The sequence below is a fragment of the Salvelinus namaycush genome, chromosome 6, assembly GCF_016432855.1.
Source record: "Salvelinus namaycush isolate Seneca chromosome 6, SaNama_1.0, whole genome shotgun sequence".
In the NCBI taxonomy this organism is placed as follows: Eukaryota; Metazoa; Chordata; class Actinopteri; order Salmoniformes; family Salmonidae; genus Salvelinus; species Salvelinus namaycush.
Genome location: NC_052312.1, coordinates 30,782,202 through 30,809,191, shown reverse-complemented (window position 1 = coordinate 30,809,191; position 26,990 = coordinate 30,782,202). Strand labels below are relative to the sequence as shown.

Genomic DNA, 26,990 nt, shown 5'->3' with positions numbered 1-26,990 from the left:
ATGTGTGTGTGTGTGTGTGTGTGTGTGTGTGTGTGTGTGTGTGTGTGTGTGTGTGTGTGTGTGTGTGTGTGTGTGTGTGTGTGTGTGTGCTGTAGCCTATGTGAACATGCTGTGTGGGAGGAGTCTGTACTTGGCTGTTCCCTGACCTTGGACGAGAAAAGCGTCTGGATGTGAGAGAGCGAGAAAGACAGACTTGGAGAGTTTGGTATCAACATAATGCACAGCACACCATAAGGAAGGGAGGGGGACAGGCAGAGACAATGGAGGCTGCGGTATAGGCTACTGCAGTGCAGGTTTGTGGGTTGTTGTTTCTGTGGCTGAAGATAGATTTTACATTCGAATTCTGAGAGACACCTGGCAACCCGTAGCTGAGCTGGAGAGTGATAATGTCTGTACAGGCCAGACGACAACACAGCATACAGTAAGTCCTACACAGTTTGTGTGTGTTCTTCTGTCAATGTGTGTATGTGTGTGTACTTGAATGTGTTATCTAGAAAGTGTTGTGTGGATGTACTGGACAGACAATACTGAAAGAATGAAAGCTTTTTGATGTGCAAGGTAATTATGTAGAATGTCCTAGGCACTTAGACTAATCTAAAATGGATAGTATATTATTTATCTAAGGTTTTTAGTCTTGTGTGGTTATTCGGTGCTGTTTATTTCCCTTTGGGGGATTAATAGAGTATCTATCAAATGTTCTAATTCAATCTAATAAACTACTATACTGTCTCCCCCTGCTATGCTGACATTGGAGTGTGTGTGGGTGATGGAGTATGTGTGTGGGTTTCTCTTGGTGCTTGGTGCGGATGGATCCACTATGTATGAGGTGCATTGTCCCCCCCCCCCCCCCCCCCCCCCCAACAACGCACATTCCCTCCCTCTTTCTCTTTGTATTGTCTGGTGACTGCTTTGGTTATTGTCCCAGTCTTGGGATGTGGGGACATATTCTACCTCCTCCCCCCAAGTCCTTAGCACTGAATATAATGCAATAGCAGGATATAGTACACTTTTCTGAGGGCTTTGATTGTGTGACAACCAGAGTCTCAGCAGCGGACATACTACATTACCCATAAGCCCAGTGCACAGCATGGAGAGATGGTTTATCTGGGCTCTAACAGTATAAGAACATCTCTGGCCCTACCTCCCAGCAGGGGACCTAACCTCTGATATGCAGCCAGCTCAGACAGAGAACACCTTAATCCAAACACACACACACTCTCTCTCTCACACACACACGCACACGCACACACACACACACACACACACACACACACACACACACACACACACACACACACACAGTAGGCTACTTGCAAACTTAGAAATGTTTTATAAGCAATTTATTACACATGTAGCCTGGTCCCATATCTGTTTGTGCTTTTGCAAATGCCAACTCCATTGCTGTCATTGGTGCGACAAGGAATTGGAATGATAACTCAACACAGTTCCCATGGATGGGAATTGGCATAGCGTCGTCCGGGTTAGGGAGGGTTTGGCCGGTAGGGATATCCTTGTCTCAGTATGTAAAAATGTAATATGTAATATGTAAAAATGTAAAAATGTAATAAAATGTATGCACTCTACTGTAAGTCGCTCTGGATAAGAGCGTCTGCTAAATGACTAAAATGTAATGAAATGTAATGGATTCTACATGGGAAGTCAGTATGGAATATTCTCTATATTTTCTCTCTTTCCAGGCAGCCAATGAAAGAGCCCGGAACAGGAAGCTGAGATGGAGTTCCCAGGGTGCCCAGCTGCTGCCGGTGTTGCCGTGGGCGACGAGGCGGAGCAGGCAGAGAAGGAGGGCCACGCCCAGGTTCTATTTGATGAGTTTGTCCAGGCGTCTACCTGCAGAACGACACTCCGTGCCTTCAACCTGCTGTGTGAGCACCTTCAGCTCACACACACACATACTCAGCCACAGACATACTCCGCAACGCAGCCGCAGAGGCCTTTCTACCACACCCTCAAAGAACGCCTCAGCTACTGGAAGGCAAACGCACTGTGGGCCAAACTGGACAAACGGGCGGCCCACCACGAATACGGGAAGGGCCGTGTCTGTGCCAACACCACGGTACTTATTAGTAATTTAGAATCTGGTATTTAACATTTTCAAATACACAGGCTGCACAGCGTGTGTACGTTTCTAGCTTCTCATCCCAGCTGTCCCCTCTCCCAGTGTGTGATCATCGGGGCGGGGCCGTGTGGTCTGCGTACAGCAGTAGAGCTGGGGTTCCTGGGGGCCAGAGTGGTGCTGCTGGAGAAGAGAGATGCCTTCTCCAGGAACAACGTCCTTCACCTCTGGCCTTTCACCATCCACGACCTCAGGGGCCTCGGGGCCAAGAAGTTCTACGGCAAGTTCTGTGCTGGAGCCATTGACCACATCAGTGAGTATGGAATGATCCCTGACACTTGACCCCTGAGTCTCCATGGTTACAGCTATGGGGCTTCAATGTTCATTAGAGAATCCTCTCTCTCATTATACCCTATTTCTCTCCCCCTCTCTCTCTCCCCCTCTCTCTCTCGCCCCCCTGCCCTCTGTAGGTATACGGCAGTTACAGTTGGTGTTATTAAAGGTGGCTCTGTTGCTGGGGGTGGAAGTCCATGTCAACGTAGAGTTCAAGGGACTGGTGGAGCCACCTGCGGACCAGGAGCAACAGAGTAAGACCCTTGTTTGTGTGTGTGTGTGTGTGTGTGTGTGTGTGTGTGTGTGTGTGTGTGTGTGTGTGTGTGTGTGTGTGTGTGTGTGTGTGTGTGTGTGTGTGTGTGTGAGTGTGTAATGTGTGTGTGTGTAATGCCTTTATGTGTGTGTGTGCCTCAGAGGTAGGCTGGAGGGTGGAGGTGAAACCCAAGTCTCACCCTATTAACCAACTGCAGTGTGACGTGGTGATCGGAGCTGATGGACGACGGAACACACTGCCAGGTAAATCATCTAGTAGCACCTACCGAAACACTGAAACAGCAACAGATCTCAGGCAGCAACAGTCAGACCTCCAATCACTGAAAGAACACATTTCTTAGTAAATGTGTTTATGGGAAGGGAATTTTTCTTGCCCTCCGATCCCAGAATTCCTGTTTGCAATCACGTCCTGTCTCCCATGTGTTCAATCAGGGTTCAGGCGTAAGGAGTTCCGTGGCAAGCTGGCCATTGCCATCACAGCTAACTTCATGAACCGTAACACCACGGCTGAGGCCAAGGTGGAGGAGATCAGCGGAGTGGCCTTCATCTTTAACCAGAGGTTCTTTCAGGAGCTACGGGACGCCACGGGAGTGGACCTGGAGAATATAGTGTACTACAAGGACGACACGCACTACTTTGTGATGACGGCTAAGAAGCAGAGTCTGCTGGAGAAAGGAGTCATTCTGCGGGTAACAACGCACACAGACGGGCCTCCCGAGTGGCGCAACAATCTATGGCACTTCATCACAATGCTTGAGGCGTCATTACAGATCCGGGTTCGATCCCAGGCTGTGTTGCAGCCAGCCGCGACCGGGAGACCCATGAGGCGGCGCACAATTGGCCCAGCGTCGTCCGGGTTAGGGGAGGGTTTGACCGGCTGCGTTGTCCTTGTCTCATCGTGCTCTAGCGACTCCTTGTGGCGGGCCGGGGGCAGTGCACGCTGACTTCAGTCGCCAGTTGTACGGTGTTTCCTCCATCACATTGGTGCGGCTGGCTTCCGAGTTAAGCGAGCAGTGTGTCAAGAAGCAGTGCGGCTTGGTAGGGTCGTGTTTCGGAGGACGCATTGGCTCTCGACCTTAGCCTCTCCCGAGTCCATACGAGAGTTGCAGCGATGGGACAAGACTGTAACTACCAATTGGACATCATGAAATTGGGGAGAAAAAGGGGCATTTAAAAAAATATATATGTTAAACATGAAACAATGCATACACACATATATATACAGTACTTTATGACACACTGATACAGCTGCATTGACTGTATTGTTATTTTACTCATGTTGATCTCACTGCTCTCTAGTGCCCTGATATTGACTGTATAACTGTGTTATTGTTCAAACATTGATTGTATTCTATTGTACTGATGTTTACTGTGTCATACCCATCAGGACTATGCAGACACAGAAACACTTCTCTCACGGGGAAACGTGGACCAGAATGCGCTGCTGGCCTACGCCCGCGAGGCGGCGGACTTCTCCACCAATCACCAGCTGCCGTCCCTGGACTTTGCCATGAACCACTACGGGCAGCCTGATGTTGCCTTGTTTGACTTCACCTGTATGTACGCGTCAGAGAACGCTGCACTGGTCAGACAGAGACATGGACACCATCTGCTGGTCACACTGGTGGGAGACAGCCTTCTGGAGGTGAGGAGCGAGGGAGAGGAAGAGAGGAGCAGAGTTGAGGGAGAGTAGAAGAGTGTTAATGTCAGCAATACTCTGAAAGTGATTCTGTTGTAAGTAGCGTATGGTTGTAATGTGCGTGTGTGCGTGTGTGTGTCTGCTTGTGTGTGTGTTAGCCGTTCTGGCCCATGGGGACAGGTATAGCACGGGGGTTCCTGGCAGCATTGGATTCTGCCTGGATGGTACGGAGCTGGGCTCAAGGCCTCGCCCCCCTGGACATACTTGCTGAAAGGTGAGAGGGCAGGTCTGCGGTTAGGAGAACACACACACCAGCAATCAGGGAATGGGCACACTGTCAAGTTACACATTGTAAAACCTATAGACAAACACACTGCCTAAGCCACACAAATATACACGACGTGCTAAAATCATCGATCAACAGGCACCTAGGCTAGGAAACCAAATGATCATTCACCTGATTCCCTCACTAGATAATCCTCTCTGTCTCTCCTCTCATTCTCTCTCTCTACTCTTTCTTTTTTTCAGAGAGAGTCTGTATCGCCTCCTTCCTCAGGCCTCTCCAGAAAACGTCAACAAGAACTTTGGTCAATACACCGTCGACCCAGCTACCCGCTACCCAAACATCAACCCCCAACTCATCACACCCGCACAGGTATGCACAGGCAGACACATACACACGCACACAGGTCTGATGATGATTGTGGATGATGAGGATGAGGATGACAATCTCTGTAGGTGGGGCATCTAATATACACAGAAGAGAGTGGAGGTTCGGGTGCGGACCAGGAACCACGACCCCGATCCCCCTTGCCGAAGCTACTACGACAGGGTGAGTCTGACCCTCTGAGTACCGAACGGCTACACTAACATAACTCTAACCAATCGTCATCTTCACTCATATTTGTTTTCTTTCTCTCTGGTTCCCCAGAGTCCTTCTCTCGCTCCAGTAAGCTTTTGTCATGGTGCCAGCAGCAGACACAGGGTTACCGTGGCGTTGCGGTTAGCGACCTCACTACTTCCTGGAAGAGTGGCCTAGCTTTGTGTGCCCTCATCCACCACTATCGACCTGACCTCATGTGAGTCACCTCTGACCTCTAGCCTCACGCTCCTCACAAATCACCTTACCTCATACACCTCATACAGCTCATCCCAAAGGTAGCATTCAGGCGCAATGTAGTTTGTCTCACTTCCTTTTCACACAAGCTCAGGTGCATGTGTGTTTGTGTGAGAGTGGTGAGGCTGATGAGTCAGAAGAACATGGTCCTGATTAGTGCCCTTTTAATTGCCTGATTGGATCAGTGCCTCTCTTTGTCCACTTGCTCGTGTGTGTGTGTGTGTGTGTGTGTGTGTGTGTGTGTGTGTGTGTGTGTGTGTGTGTGTGTGTGTGTGTGTGTGTGTGTGTGTGTGTGTGTGTGTGTGTGTGGGCGTGTGCGTGTGCGCGTGCGTAAGTGTGTAAAGTGTGTCTATTTGCACGTGTGTGTGTGTGTGTGTGACTCTCTTACTTTGAGTCTCTCGTCTCTCTGCAGTGACGTTGACTCTCTAAAGGAGGATGAGGGGGAGGAGAATATGAGGTTGGGGTTGGAGGTGGCAGAGAAGGAGTTTGGCATCTCTCCTGTGATGACTGTCGAGGAGATGTCGTCTGTCAGTGAAACGGACACTCTCTGTATGGTCATGTACCTCAGCCAGTTTCACCAGCTCTTCAAGGACGCACTGCCCCCAAGCGGTGAGTTTCTCAACCACAGTAGTCAGTGGTAAGAACTGTTAATGCTCAATTCTCCTCATCACCCTCTATTCTTATCCTACCCTCTCTTTCCAGAATGCTGAATAGTCTTCCTCGTCTCCGGCCCTCTCACTTACCTACAATGCCTTACTAAGCAAAAGCAAAGTGGTGAAACTGTTTCTATTCCTATTGCCTGTCAGTGGTTGTGAAGGAAAGGAGATGAGGAATGGCTGTGCGTGACTGTTCTTCTCCTCTTTCCTTTTCTGTAGAATCCCAGACTGAGAGCCCAGATGGGAGGGCTGCTGTGATTGGTCCTGCCTCTCTCCTCAGCCGCCTGGGCCACAGCCCATCCCGCAAGCGCAACCCCAAGGTACACACCCCTATTTGCTTATGTAGGGACTCTGTTTGTCTGTGTGTAGGTGTATCGGTGCATGTGTGTTTACAGATATTTGTCTGTGTCCCTCCCATCAGGAGCAGAAGGAGAAGGATGCGGTGGGGAAGAGGAGGAAGACCAGTCGGCCATGTCTGGAGGATGTGAGACAAGATCTCAGATTAGTGGACAGTTATGAGGTGAGGGGTGTAACCTGTATCCCTGGTTTAGGTAAGAGAAATTGTAACTGCCGGTAGTTCTGTGACTAAATGAATGAGATGACATGCAATAGTGTAAAGTATTTTAAATGTGGGAACAGCTATACAAAACCTTTGGCCTTAAAGTGGCACGGGTCAAACTCTCCACCATTCTGCCTTCCACAGGAAGAGGCTGCCGTGTGCTCTGTGGGTGGAGCAAGCCAGAGCAGAGTGCGCTCGATGGCCAATCAGCTGCTGGCCAAGTTTGAGGAGAATGCCCCTTGCCCGTCCTCCACGCCAGCTGCAGTTCTCCGCAGACAGGTGAGAGGGGATGGAATTCAGAACTCCTAGCTGCTAAGAGTTTTCAGGTGTTACTTAGATAATTTTCCCTCGCTCAAAGCGTCAACGTTTTCAAAAATATTCTTATTGAAAATCTGTGCTTTCAATCAGAATAAAGGAACTTCTACAGCACGGTCTGTCATCCATAGCTGTTGCTAGTTTAGATCCTCCAGGTGTGGGCCGACTGACTGACTTCCTCTTGAGGTTTCAGAGGATAAGCCAGATTAGCTGCACTGATGGGTATTTTGGGTCAGGGCCAATGGGACTCACTGAGCCTTGGAGCAGTAAGTAAGGGTTCATTTGGTTGAAGGGGACAGCTGTGGTTGCAGCAATATGGCTTAAGATTAACTGGTAGTTAGGGTTAGTAGTGGTAGCTCTTAGCCTAGGCCCTAGAGGCTTAAGGCTGTGGCTGTAGTATGGTATAAAGGTAGCCATGGCCGTCCCGGCTCCACAGCCCTCACTCCCTCTACTACCTGACCACCAGGGGGACTCCATGCCCATGCTTCCACCTCCTCCAGCATCCCCTGACCCCCAGGACGCAACCTTTGTGGCCTCCGCTGCCACCTGGAAACAGGTACAAAATAATAAGTCCCCCACCTGCTCCACCTGTGGTTCTTAGAGGACTGTAGAGTTAATAGAGCTGTATCTCTCTGTCACCACATGGGGGTGGATGCTTGTGTGTTGTGTAGTTCAGTCGCGTGGCATTTTTTTCATAGCTCTTTCTTAGCTTTAGTTCCCATCGATATCACAGTATTTCGCTATTTCGCTACGTCAACCACCCACTCACATGATGCCGTCTAAACCCATCTAACCCCAGAAGAAGCGCACGCAGCAGCAGGAGCAGATGAGTTTCAAGTACAAGGAAAAGGTCAAATGTCACACTCTGCCCAGCAGGGGGGAGCAGGTACGCCGCCCCCAGAGGAATCTGGGTAATGTAGTTGTGTGTAGACTAGATGGCATGTAGACTAATAATGATGTCCCATGCCACCCATAATTGTTCATAGATTTCCCAAGTTCCCATTACCCATCTGTAGACTAATGTGTGTCACTGGTGTGATGACTTTTGAGGTCTCTTCTCGGCTACCTCAGTGGTTCCCTGATATATATTCAGGACAAAAAAGACCAACTGTTCAGAATTGTCTTTCGAAAAGGTGGCGTCAAATCCTACGCAACTCGCAGTCCGTCAACCAACAGACGAATGTTGCGCCATCTGGCGTATGGCAATGAATTGTTCTCTCAGTGTAGTGAATCATGACAGATACATGGTGAACGTTGGCAGTAAGAGTTACCCACGGTCAAAGCTTTAACCATACCCCTAGTGTGAACCTACCCCATTCATAGACAATTCATAACTACCTTTAGCGTCAATTGGCAATAGCCCCGAGGCATGCTCGGTATAGCCCCGAGGCAGCCCCGAGGCATGCTCTAAACATTAGTATAGCCCCGAGGCAGCCCCGAGGCATGCTCTAAACATTAGTATAGCCCCGAGGCATGCTCTAAACATTAGTATAGCCCCGAGGCAGCCCCGAGGCATGCTCTAAACATTAGTATAGCCCCGAGGCAGCCCCGAGGCATGCTCTAAACATTAGTATAGCCCCGAGGCAGCCCCGAGGCATGCTCTAAACATTAGTATAGCCCCGAGGCATGCTCTAAACATTAGTATAGCCCCGAGGCATGCTCTAAACATTAGTATAGCCCCGAGGCATGCTCTAAACATTAGTATAGCCCCGAGGCATGCTCTAAACATTAGTATAGCCCCGAGGCATGCTCTAAACATTAGTATAGCCCCGAGGCATGCTCTAAACATTAGTATAGCCCCGAGGCATGCTCTAAACATTAGTATAGCCCCGAGGCATGCTCTAAACATTAGTATAGCCCCGAGGCATGCTCTAAACATTAGTATAGCCCCGAGGCATGCTCTAAACATTAGTATAGCCCCGAGGCATGCTCTAAACATTAGTATAGCCCCGAGGCATGCTCTAAACATTAACACGCATCGCTTGCGGTATGGTTTTGGAAACATATGGAACCCGTCTTTCATGTAAGCAATAAATCATTTTCAAAAAATCACAATGTTAAATTACTTAGACATCTTTTAGGGTTAGCGTTCTCACACAGCCATTTCCATGTTGCAGCATTTGTTTGTGGAAAACAGAGTGGACTACCTGTGCTAATTAGCTATTTGTGTCTCTGAACACCTGTGTGTAAACTGCAGACAGACGCCACAAACGTGTTGTCACTGAAAAATGCAGTCGGCTGCAACCGTATTTTCAATTTGTGAAATGATTTTGATGTGATATGAGAGGGATTTGTGTTTCTAGAACTATACCGCAATTGGGAATTGATTTTTGAGGGAGTATTTGGCTGTTTTGGCTTCCAGAGCCAATTCACCTTTAAACAGAACATGTAAGATCCTTGGACTATAAGGAGTAACGTTGGGCTCCATCAGTCCATTATTGGGCTAGTGTGGACCATGAGTGGGCTACAACTTGAGTTCAATCTATGGGCCTCAGGGCAGTGTCAGAGTGCTAAATGATACTGTAATTCATATAAACAACTGTTGTTTTGGAGAAAGAGGAGTAAACTGGACTGAACTGGATTCAGAGTACATCTTGTTTGGTCTTTAAGAAAGTATATTTGTATAACTTACCGCAGGGCATGTGGCATGTGACAACGCTGCAACTGAAATTTTCCCTTTTAAGATTTAAAAAATCAGAGGCCTGTGAATGGTTTTTGTTAATGTTTGCACAGCCTTCTTTCCCCAGACTCCTCTCTGATTGGCCTACAAATTAAGTTTGATTGGTGTGAGATAAGGGCCCAGTGATAACATTTATATTTATTATTTTGGACAATGATTAATTACGCTGCAACAGAAAGAGGGTTAAAGGAGTATAATGACAGAATTCAATAGGGGTTGGATGTTTCGAGCTTTGTGTTCCATTTCCACATCTATGACACAGCAACATGTTTATGGCTCCGATTGTGTCATCCCTAGTGAGTGTGTCTGTGTGTGTTTACTGTTTGTTCTGTCCTTCGTCCTCATCTCTTGTCTCTCTTTTCTCCTGTTGTCTTTTAGAAATACGTTCAGATGTACACAGGGGGAGTGAGCTCATTGGCTGAACAGATATCCTGTCAGCTTCAAAGTCAGGAGTCACCGTCACCCCAGCATACTCCTGATAGGAAGGAATCAGTAAGAATTTATTTGAATGAATCGACTCACTCACACTAATACTGTCAATAGGCGGCATTGGATTATACCCTATCTAGGCTGGTTCTGAAGTAGGCCATTTCCATGTAAAAGTATCCATGAGCGCCAAGGTGAAGTTTATAGGAGCATGTCAAATTGGATGTCAAATGAAAGCTAGGAGTCTATTTATTTTTGTTATTATGGCATATATACATTTTTCAACCATTTTCATCCCAAAAATTAGGAATAAACAAAGGCTTTGATTTCTGGACAAACAGATAGAAAGGGGATGTTAGAAAACCAGAAAAAGAAAAAGTCTTAAAAGGTATTATAAATGTATCAAAACACAATAAGGTTGAAGTAAAGACCCCTGCCAACTAATATCAACACTTATATTTAGTTTTGGAGAAATGTCTGTAAGTTTAAGAAACATTGCCTTGTACTGTGAAATTCTGCACCAAAAACCCACATATCTTTTAAGATATCTTTGAATTTCTCTACCTCATGAGGAGGGAGTACAATGAAAGTTCACAGAAGTAACAAGTAAAGGTATACCAATCAATTAGTAATAGTGTTTTTACCAGTGGTGTAACATACTTAAGTAGAAATACTTTAAAGTACTACTTAAATAGTTTTTTGGGGTACCTGTACGTTACTTTACTATTTTAAAACTTTTACTTTTACTTCACTACATTCCTAAATAAAATGATGTACTCCATACATTTTCCCTGACACCCAAAAGTACTCGTTGCATTTTGAATGCTTAGCAGGATAGAAAAATGGTCCAATTTGCACACTTTTAAGAAAACATCTGTTGTCAACCCTACGGCCTCTGATCTGGTGGACTCACTAAACACAAATGCTTTGTTTGTAAATGATGAGGGTTGGAGTGTGCCCCTAGCTATCAGTAAATAGAAAAACAAGAAAATAGTGTGATCTGGTTTGCTTAATATAAGGAATAAAAAATGTTTTTATTTAAGTATATTTTAGCAATTACATTTACTTTTGATACTGAAGTATATTTAAAACCAAATACTTTTAGACTTTCACTCAAGTAGAATTTAACTGGGTGACTTTCACTTTTACTTAAGTCATTTTCTATTAAGGTATCTTTACTTTAACCCAAGTATGACAACTGGGTACTTTTTCCACCACTGGTTTTTACTGATATCAATTCGGTATCAGTAAATCTATCGGTAACGGATTTTCTGCAATTGAGTTTGCTACAATGGGAAACCATAGTAGTCTCAAACCACAGTTGGGTTCACATTTACATTTGAGTCATTTATCCAGAGCGACTTAAAGGAGCAATTAGGGTTAAGTACCTTGCTCAAGGGCATATCGACGGATTTTCACCTAGTCGGCTCGGGAATCAAACCAATGACCTTTTGGTTACTGGCCCAGCTCTCTTAATTGCTAGGCTACCTGCAGCCTCACAAGTTTGCACCGCACAGTAAAGTACAATACAGCACAGTAGAGTACAGTTCAGTACTGTACAATAGAGTAGAGTTAAGTACAGTAAAGAAAAGTAGTATATAGTTCAGTACTGTAGTGTATAGTTCAGTACTGTACTGTAGAGTTCAGTACAGTACACATTAGGTATTTGGTATTTTATTATGATCCCCATTAGCTGTTGCAAAAACATGAATAGACAAGAACAGCTCAAGGACGGAACTACATCAATTAAAAAATGGCACACGTAACCTACATAATAAATACACACAAACTATCTAGATCAAATAGGAGAGAGGTGTTGCTTTATTTGTTTTTTGAAACCAGGTTTGCTGTTCATTTGAGCAATATGAGATGGATGGGAGTTCCATGAAATAATGTCTCTATATAATACTGTACGCTTTCTTGAATTTGTTCTGGATTTGGGGACTGTGAAAAGACACTGGTGGCATGTCTGGTGGGGTAAGTGTGTGTGTCAGAGCTGTGTGTAAGTTGACTATGCAAACAATTTGGAATTTTCAACACATTGTTTCTTATAACAAGAAGTGATGCAGTCAGTCTCTCCTCAACTCTTATCCAAGTGAGACTGGCATGCACAGTATTTATATCAGCCCTCTGATTACAATGAAGACGTGCCGTTCTGTTCTGGGCCAGCTGCAGCTTAATTAGGTCTTTCCTTGCAGCACTCGACCGCACGACTGGACAATAATCAAGATAAAACACAGCTATAGCCTATACTTGCTTTGTGGAGTGCGGTGTCATAAAAGCAGGGCATCTCTTTATTACGGATAGACCTCCGCATCTCGAAGAGCACACTAGAGTTGAGTACACTATAATGTATTCTATTGTACTGTACTTTACTGTCCTATAATGTACTATACTGTACTGAACTCTATTGTGCTGTACTCTATTGAGCTCTACTGTGCTGTGCTTTGATATCCAAACTTGTGAAACATAGACATATATGATTGGTTCAGATTTGGTCGGGTCCAGACCCAACAAATTTGGTCTTGTTTGAGTGCACGCGGTTCCGCGTTTTTTATTGGGCCTAATAATAAAGACAATTGAAACAGTAAAAATGTATTTCCTTTTAATGTGGCATGAACACAAACAGTTATGGTATTTTCATCTGATTGTCAAACAAATAACTTAAAAAGTAGGCTACCTGTGCATGTTCCTACACTCAAAAATAATTCCAGTATCCAAAATGCATCTATAGGCCTACTTGCGCCATTAAATGGAAATAGACATCTGTTACGAAACACCAAAAAGTCTGCCTAATGATATTCAGAGATTGTCATCGATTAGGCCTACATTAATTGTTGCATCTTGCTGACAAATTGACATTTTCTGTAGCCTGAAAAGTCGGGACACCTGAAATGGGGCTGAAACTGTCCCGGGAAAAACGCTAGGGTGTATTTACCATGAACGTCAGATAGGCCGACCCGTAGCAAGTGTGTAGTGGTAAAAAAAAAAAAGTGAGTAAAGTCTGATTGCCGGTCGCGGTGAAAAAAACGGTCCCTATACTTTCAAAGCATTTTTCTGAAAATTGTGGGTCAACGGCGTTTACTTGCGTTTACCCTCCACTAGGCCTACCCTCTCAGCCAAGGCAATTTTAAACACACGAACATACGCAGAATAGGTAGCATACTTTCAAAATAATGCATGAGTTGAATCAAAATAAGTTTTACACCCTAGTTCACGAGTTATCATAATTCATGAGTTAATGCTTCTAGTCTAAACAAATCGTGTGACATAAAACACGACCTTTCTTTCCTTACATTAACGACAGTGTTATTTGTCATTATTAAGCATTTAAAATGTTAATTAGAACAGTGAACTTCAACCCTCTACAAATCATGGATCTTCGAGATCTCGAAAAATACACTGTATGTGTAACTATCCCTACGTAACATTTCATTATGTTTCGCCTTGAAAACAGTTCTCATGGACACACAAATCCAAAATAATGTAGTCCTATGCCATTGCAAAATCGAATGCTTCTAACGGAAAGAATCAACTATAGGCCTACTGTCAGTAATGTATAGGCCTACTTGTTGGATGGGTTGAATTCGCATTGGTGTCTAGCTGTAGGCTAGTTGTCTAGTGATATTGTCGACCATCATCAGCTGATACAGGAAAGAAAATTATTATTGATAGAAAATAATCAAGTTAATTAAATAAATGGTCTACTACTTCTGGCCACGGATGGCAGGGAGAACGACTCGCGCACCTGAAAATCAAAGCAATGAGTGCTCTAACTAGCTGACTGACAAAATCAAACAATTATAAATCAACGGAGAATTCTAATGCATTGGAATAAAGGCTTTTATTTTATTTCATAAAGGACGCATGGCAAATAAATGGCGAAAATTAGGAACTACAAAGGAAAATCTATGCGTAAAGGAGCTCAGCTGAGAGTGAAATTCAGCCCTACTGAGTGGACAGCGCAGCCACAGTGAAATACATGGTTTAAACTATGACAGAAACTTGTATGTCATTGGAAGCTTTTAATTCCATATTTACCACTGTAAAACATATTTACCACTACATTTTAAACTAATAGGAAAATAGTTAAATTACTATTACTTAGAGACCCCCCCCCCAAAAAAAGTTTGACTTTTGTTGCATTTAGGGGAGCTAATGTCTCATTCAGGGGAGCTGAGCCCCCTCCCTGGCTCCCTGTAATCTGCACCATGTTTATACATTTTGTGTACCTATTTAGCAAACATCACCATGAAGAGAACGGAATTCTGCAATTCTGTTACCGAGTGTAAATCAATTTCAATAACCAAAAAATAAAATCTAGGTCAATGTGTCATGTCATAGCTGACACCTGATGGTTGAATCTTAATTTAACAGATATTGAATATTTTTTGGAAAAAGGTGGACACAAAAACTTGAGGGATATTTTACCATAATTCTGTTACCAAACTTTGCATTTGCACGGTTCTTCTAGTAAATGTGTTTTTGTTTGGCTAACTCTGAAGTGAGGTCATCCATGTATCACAGCTTATTCTCTCTTCCCCCCCCCCCCCCCCTCTCTCAGGCTGGCGTTCACTCTGTGTTGGCGGGGCCAGGGCCAGGAGGGGCCAGTGACGTGTGTTTCTTCTGCAGTAAGCGTGTGTACGTGATGGAGAGACTCAGTGCTGAGGGACTGTTCTTCCACCGGAGCTGCTTCCAGTGTGACCACTGCAGCTCCACTCTTCGCCTAGCCTCTTACGCCTACGACCGACCTAACGGTGAGGGGGGGGGGGGGGGGTCACTGAGCTCCATAGGGTTAGAGAGTAATGTTAAAAGTGGGTAACTCCAATGAATGACAAGGGCTGCCCTACCACACACACACTGAAAATACCACTACCAGCCCAGCATGGTCTTGGTACTGAAACACTGCCTCAACTTGTTTTATATGCTCTACCACACCTTGTTGTGTTATCTTGAATGCAGCTCTGACCTGTAGTTTACGTGGGTCAGTGACACTCAATCACACTTGCGCCAATCTGCCCTCAGGGTTGATGTTACACTGCATGATCACTTTGTAAGGCTTCCAGGTTATCAGCAGACCAGAGACCAACTCAGTTAACGCATGAAGAACACAAACTCAGTGTGTTGCTTACTGCACAGTTGGGGCCTGGGGCTCCCTGGACTGACTGTGTGGTTGTGTATCTTTGATGGGGTGTGTGTGTGGGGGGGCCTCAGTCGGGGACTCAAATTACTGTAGAATTCACAAGGTGCAATTTCTACATTTGTTTGTGCATCAGCAGTTTTTATCTTATGTCAGTCACTGACAGTCACTCAATTAGCCATGTCAGCTAACAATTTTTAGATTGGTAAGTTAGCTAGCTAAACTATCTAAATGTGTAGTAATCAAGGCCGAATACCGACCGTGCATGCAGGACATGTTCACAGGGGCTCTGACCTCCACGGGGCCCACATTGATTTTGTTAGTCACTCTCACTCAGATATCATTAACATGACAAAAGTCATGGCAAGATGTGTAGAACTGCAGGAAATAAACTTTAAAACTGCAAAAATCTCTGTCCACCCCATGGCAAAATGGTTAGAATTGCAAGACATTTCCTGTAAAATTGCAACATTTTCTCTCTGCCCCATCGCGAAATGTGTATAACTGCAGGAAATTAAATGTTAAACGTAAAACGTTTCTCTCTGCCGTGAATAGGAGGGCCATCCAAAATGTTTTGCCCACAAGGTGTCCCCCCCCCCAACCAAATCTCACTTAGGGCCCATAAAAGCCTCTGGTGTTGCATGTGTGCATGCCTGCTTGCGTGTGTGTGACTGTGTGTGTGCATTGTACCTCTTAGAGATGTGATACAAAAGATGCCAGTGTTGTCATGTCAGGAGCTAATCTCTACGTTTAATTCAAACCGTTCAACCAATCAGGGATGAGGTGTCACATGATAACCGTTTGAGGTGAGGCGGGAGAGGAGCGTGTGTAGGGTCGACTATATATGAAGTGGTCTGTCAGTGTAAGGACCAGATCGAGTGTGTCTTCCCGTCAATTCTGTAGACCTGCACTGTTTTCTATGGAGGAGTCACACTGTAAGACACAACTCTATTTCATTCTCCCCATTCCTTTCCGGGAAGCTGAGAGACTTCTCCTCAAGGTCTAGGGACACTGTTTTCTTTGTGTGGGAATTGAAAAAGCTTTAGCTGAGGATGAGACTTGTAAGATATGTAACACTGTTTTCTCTGTACTTCTAGTGTCGTTAGATAACACTTAGGTTTTTGTTTAAAGTTCTTCGGTAAGATGCATGGGAGCTGCAGATCTCTCTGTAGTGCAGTCCTCAAGCTGCAATTCTTAGTGTAGTGAGGTTCTCAAACTGCTGTGTGTAGGGCGGTTCTATGTATAGTGTTCTAACACATTGGTTCTGTGTGTAGGGAAGTTCTACTGTAAGCCGCACTATGACCTCCGTCTGGTTGGGCCGGTCCAGAGGAAGAGACCAGCCCCTCCTACCTCCGACCAGCACCCAGCCCCCTACGAACGGACCCCCTCTCAGCGGACCCTCCTGGTAAGGACTTCTGCCTTTCCCCTCGTACTCTGGCTAAATGGAAGCTCTTGGCTGACCTGGGGTTTTAACTCCTGATATTTGTATAGACATAGCAATTAAGGTTTCATTTGATGACGAGCTCTCTCTCTCGCTGTATATTATATTGTTTTGAGGAGAATACGTAATATGTATGAGCTTTTCTGTAGATCAATACACTGATCCTTGGAGTTTTTTGGGTAAAATAAAAAGGAATCTTTGACCCCTCCTTTGCTTTTTCCTTCCAGGAGTCCCCAGCTGCTCTGTCCACTAACCCTCGCTCCTCAGTAACTGTGATGACAGCAGATCGCAGGTCCTCAGGTAAGCCAAGCGCTTCATGTATCTGTGTCGTGTGTGTGTTTTCACTCGTAATGCTTGTGACGTGTGTGTGTGTGTGTTTGTGCACAGAATGTGTTTCTTAGTGACGCCGCTGAGTGTGTAAAGAATGTCCTGAGTGCGCAAAGAATGTGACATTAACTTTGGCTAAGTGTATGTCTGTGTGTGTGTGTTTCTCAGTGGCGTCTCTGATTGGGAGTGGGTCCGGCTTGGTAAAGCTTCTATGTGTATGTGTGTGTGTGTATGTGTGCGTGTGTGTGCTCAGTGGCATCTCTGATTGAGAGGGAGTGTGGCTTGGCTAAGCGCGTGCGCGGCACGCCAGAACGTATAGAGCTGGAGAACTACCGTGGGAGCTTGGGGAGCCTGGAGACTGAGCAGCTAACAGATGAGCCGGAGGAGGTGCCAGAGGAGACGCTGGCCAATTACAACCTCAGTCTGTTGGTGACAGAGGAGAAGAAGGCCAATCACAAGCGCAGCTCGTTGTGGGACAACGAGGGCTCCAGGTCAGCATTACAAAAACAAACATTTATCTGTCCTCTTTCTCTCCCCCTTTTTCTCTCTCGCTATCTATCTCCCATATCCCCTCCCTCTGTCTCTCCCCCTTTTCTCTTGTACACACACAAACACACACACACACACACACACACACACACACACACACACACACACACACACACACACACACACACACACACACACACACACACACACACAGTAATTGCCTTCCTCTCTCCTCATAGTTCAGAATCAGAGACGGAGGAGGAGGGGGAGAGGCAGCGGGCTCTAACCAATGACCTGGCTAGAGACTCATGGAGGAAGGCCATGGAACTACACGCACGCCTCCGAGGAGAGAGAGGAGATGATGAAGAAGAGACAGAAGAAGGAGAGGAGGAAGGAGAGGTTGATGAAGATGATGATGATGATGAGGAGGAGTTATCTAGTGATGGTAATTGGGCATTTTTCTCTGTTTTCCTGTGTGTGTGTCTCTAAGTGTTGTTAGTTAGAAAGATTTGTTTTTAGACTAGTTTCCTTTCCTCACCTTTCCCCTCCTTTCCTCTCTGTTCTGTTCTCTCAACCCTCTTTCTCTCTATCTGTGCGTGCCCTCCCTCCCTGCCTGTCTCTCTATTTGGTGTGTCTCCCCCTGCTGGTAGAAGGGGAGTACTGTCCGTGGGAGAGGGAGCGTCACTCAGGTCTGTGGCTCCTTCCTCTAGAAGAGGTGGAGGAGACAGGTGGCACCGCCACATGAGAGAAAGCTAACAAAACATGTTTATCATTTTTATTATGGTAATTGATTTGTTACTAACCATTTTTCATGTTTTGTTGTGTCCTTGAGCATAATGACACACTAGTAGGCCGAAGTTACAGTAACTTCCCCACCTATTGCACCCCATGGACTTAGACAAGTGATTCTTGCACCACTGTCCAATGGCTTTGGTGGCTGTGGTTGCCCAAACCTTATTACTACCATCCTTTGCCTCATCAAGTCTACAGTGTTGCTAAACAATGACAAAAAAAACCCGAATACCTACTCTCGCTCAATGCCAACTGTGGCTCACAAGCAATATTTTCTGTACGACACAGGAGGTTGCTATCTAGTTTTCTCTGTAGGGATTCTGACTTTCTCTTTACTTCCCCTACCTCTCTCTCTCTCCCTCTCCCTTACTCTGCCTACAACTCTCTCTACTCATCCCTCTCTTTTCCCCCCTCCCTTTCTCTCTCTCTCTCTCTCTCTCTCTCTCTCTCTCTCTCTCTCTCTCTCTCTCTCTCTCTCTCTCTCTCTCTCTCTCTCTCTCTCTCTCTCTCTCTCTCAGGGGAAGGAGCATCTCCCCTCACCGCTGAGGAGGTAGCCTCGTTGGACGAGTGGCAGCAGAGCACACACTCTCCAGACACATACTCTCCAGACACACACTCTCCAGACACATACTCTCCAGACACACACTTTCCAGACACACACTCTCCAGACACACACTCTCCAGATACACACACACCTGACACACACACGCCTGACACACACTCTCCAGACACACACACGCCTGACATACAACTGCCTGACTCGACAACACCCGACACACACGGTCCATACAGCCCCACCAGTGTACCCAATATCACCTTCTCCACTCCAGCCACTGCCTCAACACCGTTCACACCCTTAACGTCGCATGCACCCACACCCACGTCCTCAGTCTCAATTCCAGACTCCTCTGTCTTTACCTACTCCTCCCCCAACTCCTCCACCACCTCTGGCTGCTCCCCGGGTCCAGACGAGGGAGAGGAGGATGGGGAGAAGAAAGAGATGAAGGAGAGAAAAGAGCGAGAGGAGAGGGAGAGAGGGGGGAAGGAGAGGGAGAGGGTGCGTGACTCCAGCAGTAGTTCGGGGATCGGTGTGGGCGGGAGCTCCACCACCTCTACCTCGGACCCTCTCACCCCTCCCGGCATCCCTCCCCCCGCCCAGCTCAAGGCATGCTGGGATAGCCTGCCCCACCCTGCTGTGGAGGCGGAGTCACTGCAAAGCCCCACCTCTCGCTCTGCCCCTCGATTTGCCCCCGCACCTATCATGGTGTCGGCTGTTGTGCGGGGGGTCAGGGGCAAGAAGCTGAAACCGTGGGACATGGATGGGGGAAGGGGATCTGTTGCGGGGGGGTCTGTTGGGGCGGGGTCTCTTGGGGAGCAGCTGTGTAAGGGTGTAGTAATAGACCCCTTAGAGGACATCAACCCCCCCTTGTCCCCCCTGAAGCCCCTAAAGGCAGTGCCCAGAGACGAGAGAGAGATCGGGAGGAAGAGGGAGATGGAGAGGAGGAGGGAGATAGAGAGAGCAGCCATGGGAGTGGGCTGGGAGGACACGAAAATCCCCCTGGGAAGGGAGCCTCTCCCAGGGAAGAGCAGAGGTGGTCTAGACCCCCGCAGACTCGCAGAGAGCCTGCCTCCCCTCCTCCTCACACAACTCCAGGGGGGCTCCCTCTTCCCTTCACGTAAGTGCCGCAGGGACAACCAGCCCCCCAGCCAGAGTGTGTCGGAAGGGGGCATAGGAGAAGGTGGACCCCTGGGCCTGTGGAGAGCTGTCTTCTCTGGCTATAAGAAGGACCGGAAGAAGAAGGGCAGGACTTCCCTTCCCATTATGACAACAGCCCCAGTCCCCAAAGAGCAGGGCAGGAGGAAAACATCTGCGGAGAGAAGAGGTAATACACACTAACTCTGGTGATCTGGTATAGTGATTTCCTATGGTGAACCTCTGTGTTTGTGCAGGTGTGAAGTTCAGGGAGCGCCAGAGCTGGTCGGAGCCGGAGGAGTCAGACATCACCTGCTCTGTTGTGATGGAGAGATGCTCCATGAACCCCAAGGCCAACGTAAGGACATCACTACTAACACTACCACTGATCTTAGAGCAGCAGGCTGACATTACACTACAGCTCTGACTGTGAGAGTCAGCGATGTCACTACAGACCTATGTTCAGCTCTACAGCTCTGTGTATGTGTAACAGTATAACTTTAGACCGTCCCCTCGCCCCGACCCGACCCTCTGCACACATCAACAACTGACACCCACGAAGCGTCGTTACCCATCGCTCCACAAAAGCCGCAGCCCTTGCAGAGCAAGGGGAAACACTACTTCTAGGTTTCAGAGCAAGTGACGTAACTGATTGAAACGCTATTAGCGCGTACCCGCTAACTAGCTAGCCATTTCACATCCGTTACACTCACCCCCCTTTCAACCTCCTCCTTTTTCCGCAGCAACCAGTGATCCGGGTCAACAGCATCAATGTAACAGTATAACTTTAGTACGTCCCCTCGCCCCGATCTCGGGCGCGAACCAGGGACATTCTGCACACATCAACAACGGTCGCCCACGAAGCATCGTTACCCATCGCTCCACAAAGGCCGCGGCCCTTGCAGAGCAAGGGGAAACACTACTTCTAGGTTTCAGAGCAAGTGACGTAACTGATTGAAACGCTATTAGCGCGTACCCGCTAACTAGCTAGCCATTTCACATCCGTTACATATGCCAGCAGTCTTTACAGTGATTGTTTGGAGGAAATGCATTCACACTATAAGAGGCTGATGTCATATGTGTTAGGGGATATCTGGTCTTTGTTGGTTACCATATCTCCTGTCTTCAGAGGCTCAGGTAAACGTTTTAATGGATTAATGTTTTTAGCTTCGTCTGGAGCTGTTTGACCTAACGTCAGACCTTCAGAAGGAAACCATTGAGGAGGAGGAGGAAGAGGAGAATGAGGAAGGGGAGGTATGCTACTTTGTGGCTGCTGTGTCCTAGTCCAGTTAGAGATCGTTACAGCAGAGTTACTGAGAGAGGTTACGTTTCTCCCATTGTGTAGATGGTTACGTTTCTCCCATTGTGTAGATGGTTACGTTTCTCCCATTGTGTAGATGGTAGCGTTTCTCCCATTGTGTAGATGGTTGCGTTTCTCCCATTGTGTAGATGGTTACATTTCTCCCATTGTGTAGATGGTTACGTTTCTCCCATTGTGTAGATGGTAGCGTTTCTCCCATTGTGTAGATGGTAGCGTTTCTCCCATTGTGTAGATGGTTGCGTTTCTCCCATTGTGTAGATGGTTATGTGTCTCCCATTTTGTAGATGGGTTGTTTATAGCTGTAGTAAATAGTTTGTAAGTTCCGATTTAGAGTACGTTTTGTCTGAACTAGACATAGTGTGGGCCCGATTTTGATTGTTTTTTGGTCTTTGTCTTTCCAAGTCTGCATATGTACCTCATGCCCTGGCCTTTAAGAGGGCGTATGCCATTAAGGTAGTGTGACAATTCTCATTGGTTGCATCAAGCCTTTCTGTGCTCTGTGCTGCGTCCTTATCGTCCCTAACCCTCAGTAGTGTGTATACCCAGTAGTGTGTAGTGTGTATGTATTTGTTGCTGTGGTCGAATCTTAATGGTGTGTGTGTCTGTGTGCACGCATGCTATGTGTGTGTGTCTGTGTGTAGCCGTCTGATTCTCTCTCGCTCTCCTACAGAGGCACGTGGGGAAGGAGAGGGAGAGGGACAGTTCCCCCCATATGGATACACAGCGGAAGTCATCGTGCCCTACGGAAGTTGTGGGGGTACTGGTGCACATGAAGGACCTGAAGGACCCGTCCAGCCTGGATGTGTCAGAGGCCATGTTCCACAGAGACAGAGACCCAGAGGAGGAGCAGCTAGACGCCAGGTTAACACGCAGAGTGCAGAGGGCAGCACGTAAACAGGCCAAACAAGAGCAACTCAAGAGACTGCACAGAGCCCAGGTAAGATGCAGGTTTATAATGTCTGTGTGAGTGTGTGTATCATTTGTGTGAGTGCGTATGATTTGTGTAAAGCCTCATTGGTATTGTAGATGGCGCTAGCATGCATCTTTTGTCTTGATCTGATTGTGCCCACATTTTCAGAAATATGTCTAGTCGTGGTATTCAAATATCTTATATCCATCCGTCCACTGTGTCTGCGTTCTGACCAGATTTCCTGGTCCCTCCCTGTATGCAAATTATTTGACAGCTATTCTTTATTTATTTATTTTAAGACACATATATTGATTGTAAGCTGTAAAAACAAAGAGAGTATAAACTCCCAGTAATATTTGGTTTACCTAATAAATAACTGGGAGATTGTGCATTGAGCTTGCGACTCTCTTAGTTTTTATAGCTTACAGTTTATTCACTGTTAGTCAGCACCTCTACACTAAACCATTTTCTCTGGGTGTGCGCCAGCTCATGCATTTTATAAGACACATATTGATGCCATAAGTCAATGGTGCCACCTGTCAATGATTTTAGAATGCGGGATAATAGTTATTTAAATGGATTCACTGTCCGCATTTGTCTACACTTGTAAGATATCCAGACACATTGGCTGCATATACATAGGCAGACCCAGTCTGATCTTTTGCTCAATTATTGGCTAAAGAGCTGATCTGATTGGTCAAAATACCAATTAAAGGAAAAATATCCGAATAGGGCTGCCTGTGTAAACACAGCCGATGCGTACCTGACTACCTCCGGCGGTGATCAGGAAGATCTGCTCACAATCAGATCAAATGCGTATTCTAATCGTCTACACCTGTCTGAAAATGTGGGCCAATCAGAATGTGGACAAGATCAAGACAAATAATGCGTGTTCGAATCCGGTATAAACAGGGCTTGAGTGTATAAAATGTGCCCTGTCAGATGATCCAAAGGCAGTTGGAGCAGGTGGAGGAGAAGCAGAGGCAGCTGGAGGAGAGGGGTGTGGCTGTTGAGAAGGCCTTGAGAGGGGAAGCAGGTAAACACACACGCGCACACACACTTTTTACACGCTTGTTTGACATCATGGTTTGTTTTACCTATATTACTCTTAGTTAGTTTGACTAAGCAAATGATCAGTGTACGTGTGGTCATGTGGTCAACTCCCTTGTATGTTCTCATTATAGACTACTGGGGAGAGTCGAATGACAGTGAAGAGCTGGACTTACACCTTGGCGGTATGTACCTCACATACTATGCTGTATTCCCTCATACTATTCATTACCCTCCAATCTAAGCCCTGCTTCCTTACACCCCTCCCTCTCTTTCCATTTTCCTCTCTCTCCTTTAGTCATGGGCAGGCAGGATGACCCAGCTCTGATGCAGCAGTGGTTCAAGCTGGTCCAGCAGAAGAACTGTCTGATGCGCTATGAGTCAGAACTCATGATATTGTGAGTATCTATCTGACATTTGACCCCCTATGTCAAATCAAACTTTGTGTCACATGCGCCGAATACAACGAGTGTAGACCTTACCGTGAATTGCTTACTTACAAGCCCTTAACCAACAGTGCAGTTCAAGAAAGTATTTACCAAATAAACAAAAGTAAAAATTATCACAATAAAAGAACAATAATGAATCTGTATACAGGGGGTACTGGGTATATGTGCGGGGGTACAGGTTAGTTGAGGTAATTTGTACATGTAGGTAGGGGAGAAGTGACTATGCATAGATAATAAACAGCGAGTAGCAGCAGTGTACAAAACAAATGGAGGGGGGAGGGGGGAGGGGGGGGGTGGTGTCAATGTAAATAGTCCGGTGGCCCTTTCATTAATTGTTCAGCAGTCTTATGGCTTGGAGGTAGAAGCTGTTAAGGAACCTTTTGGTCCTAGACTTGGCGCTCTGGTACCGCTTGCCGTGCGGTAGCAGATAAAAGTCTATGACTTGGGTGACTGGAGTCTGACAATTTTTGGGGCTTTCCTCTGACACCGCCTAGTATATAGGTCCTGGAGGACAGGAAGCTTGGTCCCAGTGATGTACTGGGCCGTACGCACTACCCTCTGTCGCGCCTTATGGTCAGATGCCAAGCAGTTGCCATCCTGATGCAACTGGGTCAGGATGCTCTCGATGGTGCAGCTGTAGAACGTTTTCAGGATCTCGGGACCCATGTCAAATCTTTTCAGTCTCCTGAGGGGGAAAAATGTTGTCGTGCCCTCTTCACAACTGTCTTGGTGTGTTTGGACCGTGATAGTTCGTTGGTGATGTGGACACCAAAGAACGTGAAACTCAACCCACTTGATGTTAATGGGGGCCTGTTCGGCCCGCCTTTTCCTGTAGTCCACGATCAGCTCCTTTGTCTTGCTCACATTGAGGGAGAGGTTGTTGTCCTGGCACCACACTGCCAGGTCTCTGACCTCCTCCCTATAGGCCGTCTCATCGTTGTGTCGTCAGCAAACTTAATGATGTTCTGTAATCCATGGCTTCTGGTTGGAATATGTACGTACGGTTACTGTGGGGATGATTTCGTCGATGCACTTATTGATGAAGCTGATGACTGAGGTGGTATACTCCTCATTACCGTTGGATGAATCCCGGGAACATATTCCAGTCTGTGTTAGCAAAACAGTCCTGTAGCTTAGCATCCGTGTCATCTGACCACTTCCATATTGAGCGAATCACTGGTACTTCCTGCTTTAGTTTTTGTTTGTAAGCAGGAAACGGGAGGATATAATTATGGTCAGATTTGCCAAATGGAGGGCGGGGGAGAGCTTTGTATGCATTTCTGTGTGTGGAGTAAAGGTGGTCTAGAGTTTTTTTTAAATTTTATTTTCCCCTCTGGTTGCACATGTGGCATGCTGCTAGAAATGAGGTAAAATGGATTTAAGTTTGCCTGCATTAAAGTTCCCGGCCACAAGGAGCGCCACTTCTGGATGAGCATTTTCTTGTTTGCTTATGGCCTTATAGAGTTGGTTGAGTGCGGTCTTAGTGCCAGCATCGGTTTGTGGTCGTAAATAGACCCCTACGAATAATATAGATGAGAACTCTCTTGGTAGATAGTGTTGTCTACAGCTTATCATAAGGTACTCTACCTCAGGCGAGCAATACCGCGAGACTTCTTTAATATTAGACATCGCACACCAGCTGTTATTGACAAATAGACACACACCCCCACCCCTCATCTTCCCCAGTCACCACTGGGCTCTGTGCTTTGTGCTGCCCAAATGTATGATGAGTATGAGCACTTATGACGGAATGGCAGTATGTAGTATGCCTCGGTGCAGTATGCAATTATCTGAGTCAATCAGTGTCTCTGTGGACTGACATGGTCTCCATGGCAACTGTCTCTCCATCAGTGCTCGGGAGCTGGAGTTGGAGGACAGACAGAGCCGTCTTCAACAGGAGCTCAGAGAGAGGATGGCCGTGGATGGTAAGTCCACTCACACACATGCAAACACGCACACGTCATACTGTACCATAACGCTCTTAATATATTCTCTGTTTTCATCCTTCTCTCACTCCCTCTCTTTCAGACCACCTGAAGGGCGAGGCAGAGCTGGCTGAGGAGAAGCTAATCCTGGGGGAGATGTTGGAGGTGGTGGAGCAGAGAGATGCTCTGGTGTCTCTGCTGGAGGAGCAGCGGCTGCAGGAGAGCCAGGAGGACAGAGACCTGGAGGCCATCATGCTGTCCCGGGGCCTGGGCCTGCACAACTGGGCCTGAGCTCTATCCCGGAGCCTGGGCCTGCACAACGGGGCCTAAGCAACAGACACTCACGTCACTTCCTCTCTAAAGCTGCGATCAGGGTCATGGTTGTGAGGTCACTTCGCCTCTGATACAACATTATGACCAGGATCAAGGCGGGACTGTGTCTGGATGATTCATTTTTAGGATTGGATATGTTTCCCCAATCCCCACTGCTACACCCATCCTGCTACACCCCTGACCCACTGACTGATGGGCCTTTGAGATGGCTCGATGTTCTATGCGCACTATACTCACCCAGGCTGTTGTTACGGCGATATATGGCATGTTTGAATGATTTGTATTGTTATTCATTAACAATTTAGAGAAATGTATATTATGTAAAAAGAAACCATACAATTTTTTTTAAACCTTTTTTTTTTTAAATTACACTAATTATGTTTTACTTCATACATTGGATAATAAAGACATTCTGACATCATGTTGTCATGTTTGAACATTTTAAGATGATAAGGGGGACTCCTGTAGGGGAGGGAGACCTGGGGGTGGGGATTCCTGTGAGCTAGGGAGGGATTTTTTTTTAATGCAGTCTGCCTCCTGCACAGGTGTGGATATTGTGTGCAGTCAAACATGGCTGCTGAGATTACTCTCAACTTGTTCACTACTTTCTAAACCTGCCACTTGTATAAAGGGGTGGCAATATAGTATCTGAAGGAGTTTGTGGCTCTGGGGTTAAATATTTGCCATGAAGCCAAGAGGTTGTGGGTTTACGTCTCATTACCTGTGCTTTCCTTTCTGCTAATGTCAAATATATGGAAATAACTATTCCAGGGTTGAGAATGTGGCTCTGGGGTTAAATATTTGCCATTAAGCCAAGAGGTTGTGGGTTTAAGTCTCATTACCTGTGCTTTCCTTTCTGCTACTGTCAAATATATGGAAATAACTATTCCAGGGTTGAGAATGTGGCTCTGGGGTTAAATCCCTGCCTTGTAGCCAAAGAGTTGTAGGTTCAAAATACCTGTTTTGTGTGGATTTTCTTCAATTCGCAATGTAAGAAATACAGAGGGAAGTGTAAAGTCTGTGGCTCTGGCCCCCGAAGCACAGGGTT

At 46.4% G+C, this 26,990-nt stretch overlaps 1 protein-coding gene across 1 annotated transcript; it reads left to right on the top strand.

Annotated features, from left to right (window-relative positions):
• Nucleotides 1-249: 249 nt before the first annotated feature.
• LOC120049864 (protein-methionine sulfoxide oxidase mical3b-like) lies at nt 250-26,360 on the top strand. Its single transcript, XM_038996332.1, has 28 exons — nt 250-421; nt 1,698-2,074; nt 2,180-2,387; nt 2,545-2,661; nt 2,822-2,923; nt 3,113-3,369; nt 4,068-4,325; nt 4,478-4,593; nt 4,848-4,974; nt 5,058-5,151; nt 5,251-5,398; nt 5,849-6,045; nt 6,312-6,412; nt 6,514-6,612; nt 6,796-6,930; nt 14,637-14,829; nt 16,487-16,617; nt 16,881-16,953; nt 17,234-17,471; nt 17,709-17,914; nt 18,780-20,144; nt 20,212-20,312; nt 21,946-22,212; nt 23,128-23,221; nt 23,370-23,420; nt 23,534-23,633; nt 25,536-25,609; nt 25,713-26,360. The coding sequence occupies exons 2-28, from the start codon at nt 1,733-1,735 to the stop codon at nt 25,898-25,900; spliced, it is 5,382 nt and encodes a 1,793-aa protein (XP_038852260.1). The 5' UTR covers nt 250-421; nt 1,698-1,732; the 3' UTR covers nt 25,901-26,360.
• Nucleotides 26,361-26,990: the final 630 nt, after the last annotated feature.

Bases quoted from the DNA above. Each gene is read 5' to 3' on its own strand.
- LOC120049864 (XM_038996332.1), top strand. From the start codon at position 1,733: ATGGAGTTCCCAGGGTGCCCAGCTGCTGCCGGTGTTGCCGTGGGCGAC. The intron at 3,370-4,067 runs GTAACAACGCAC...CATACCCATCAG, and splicing joins AGAAAGGAGTCATTCTGCGG to GACTATGCAGACACAGAAAC. The intron at 23,222-23,369 runs GTAAACACACAC...TTCTCATTATAG, and splicing joins GGCCTTGAGAGGGGAAGCAG to ACTACTGGGGAGAGTCGAAT.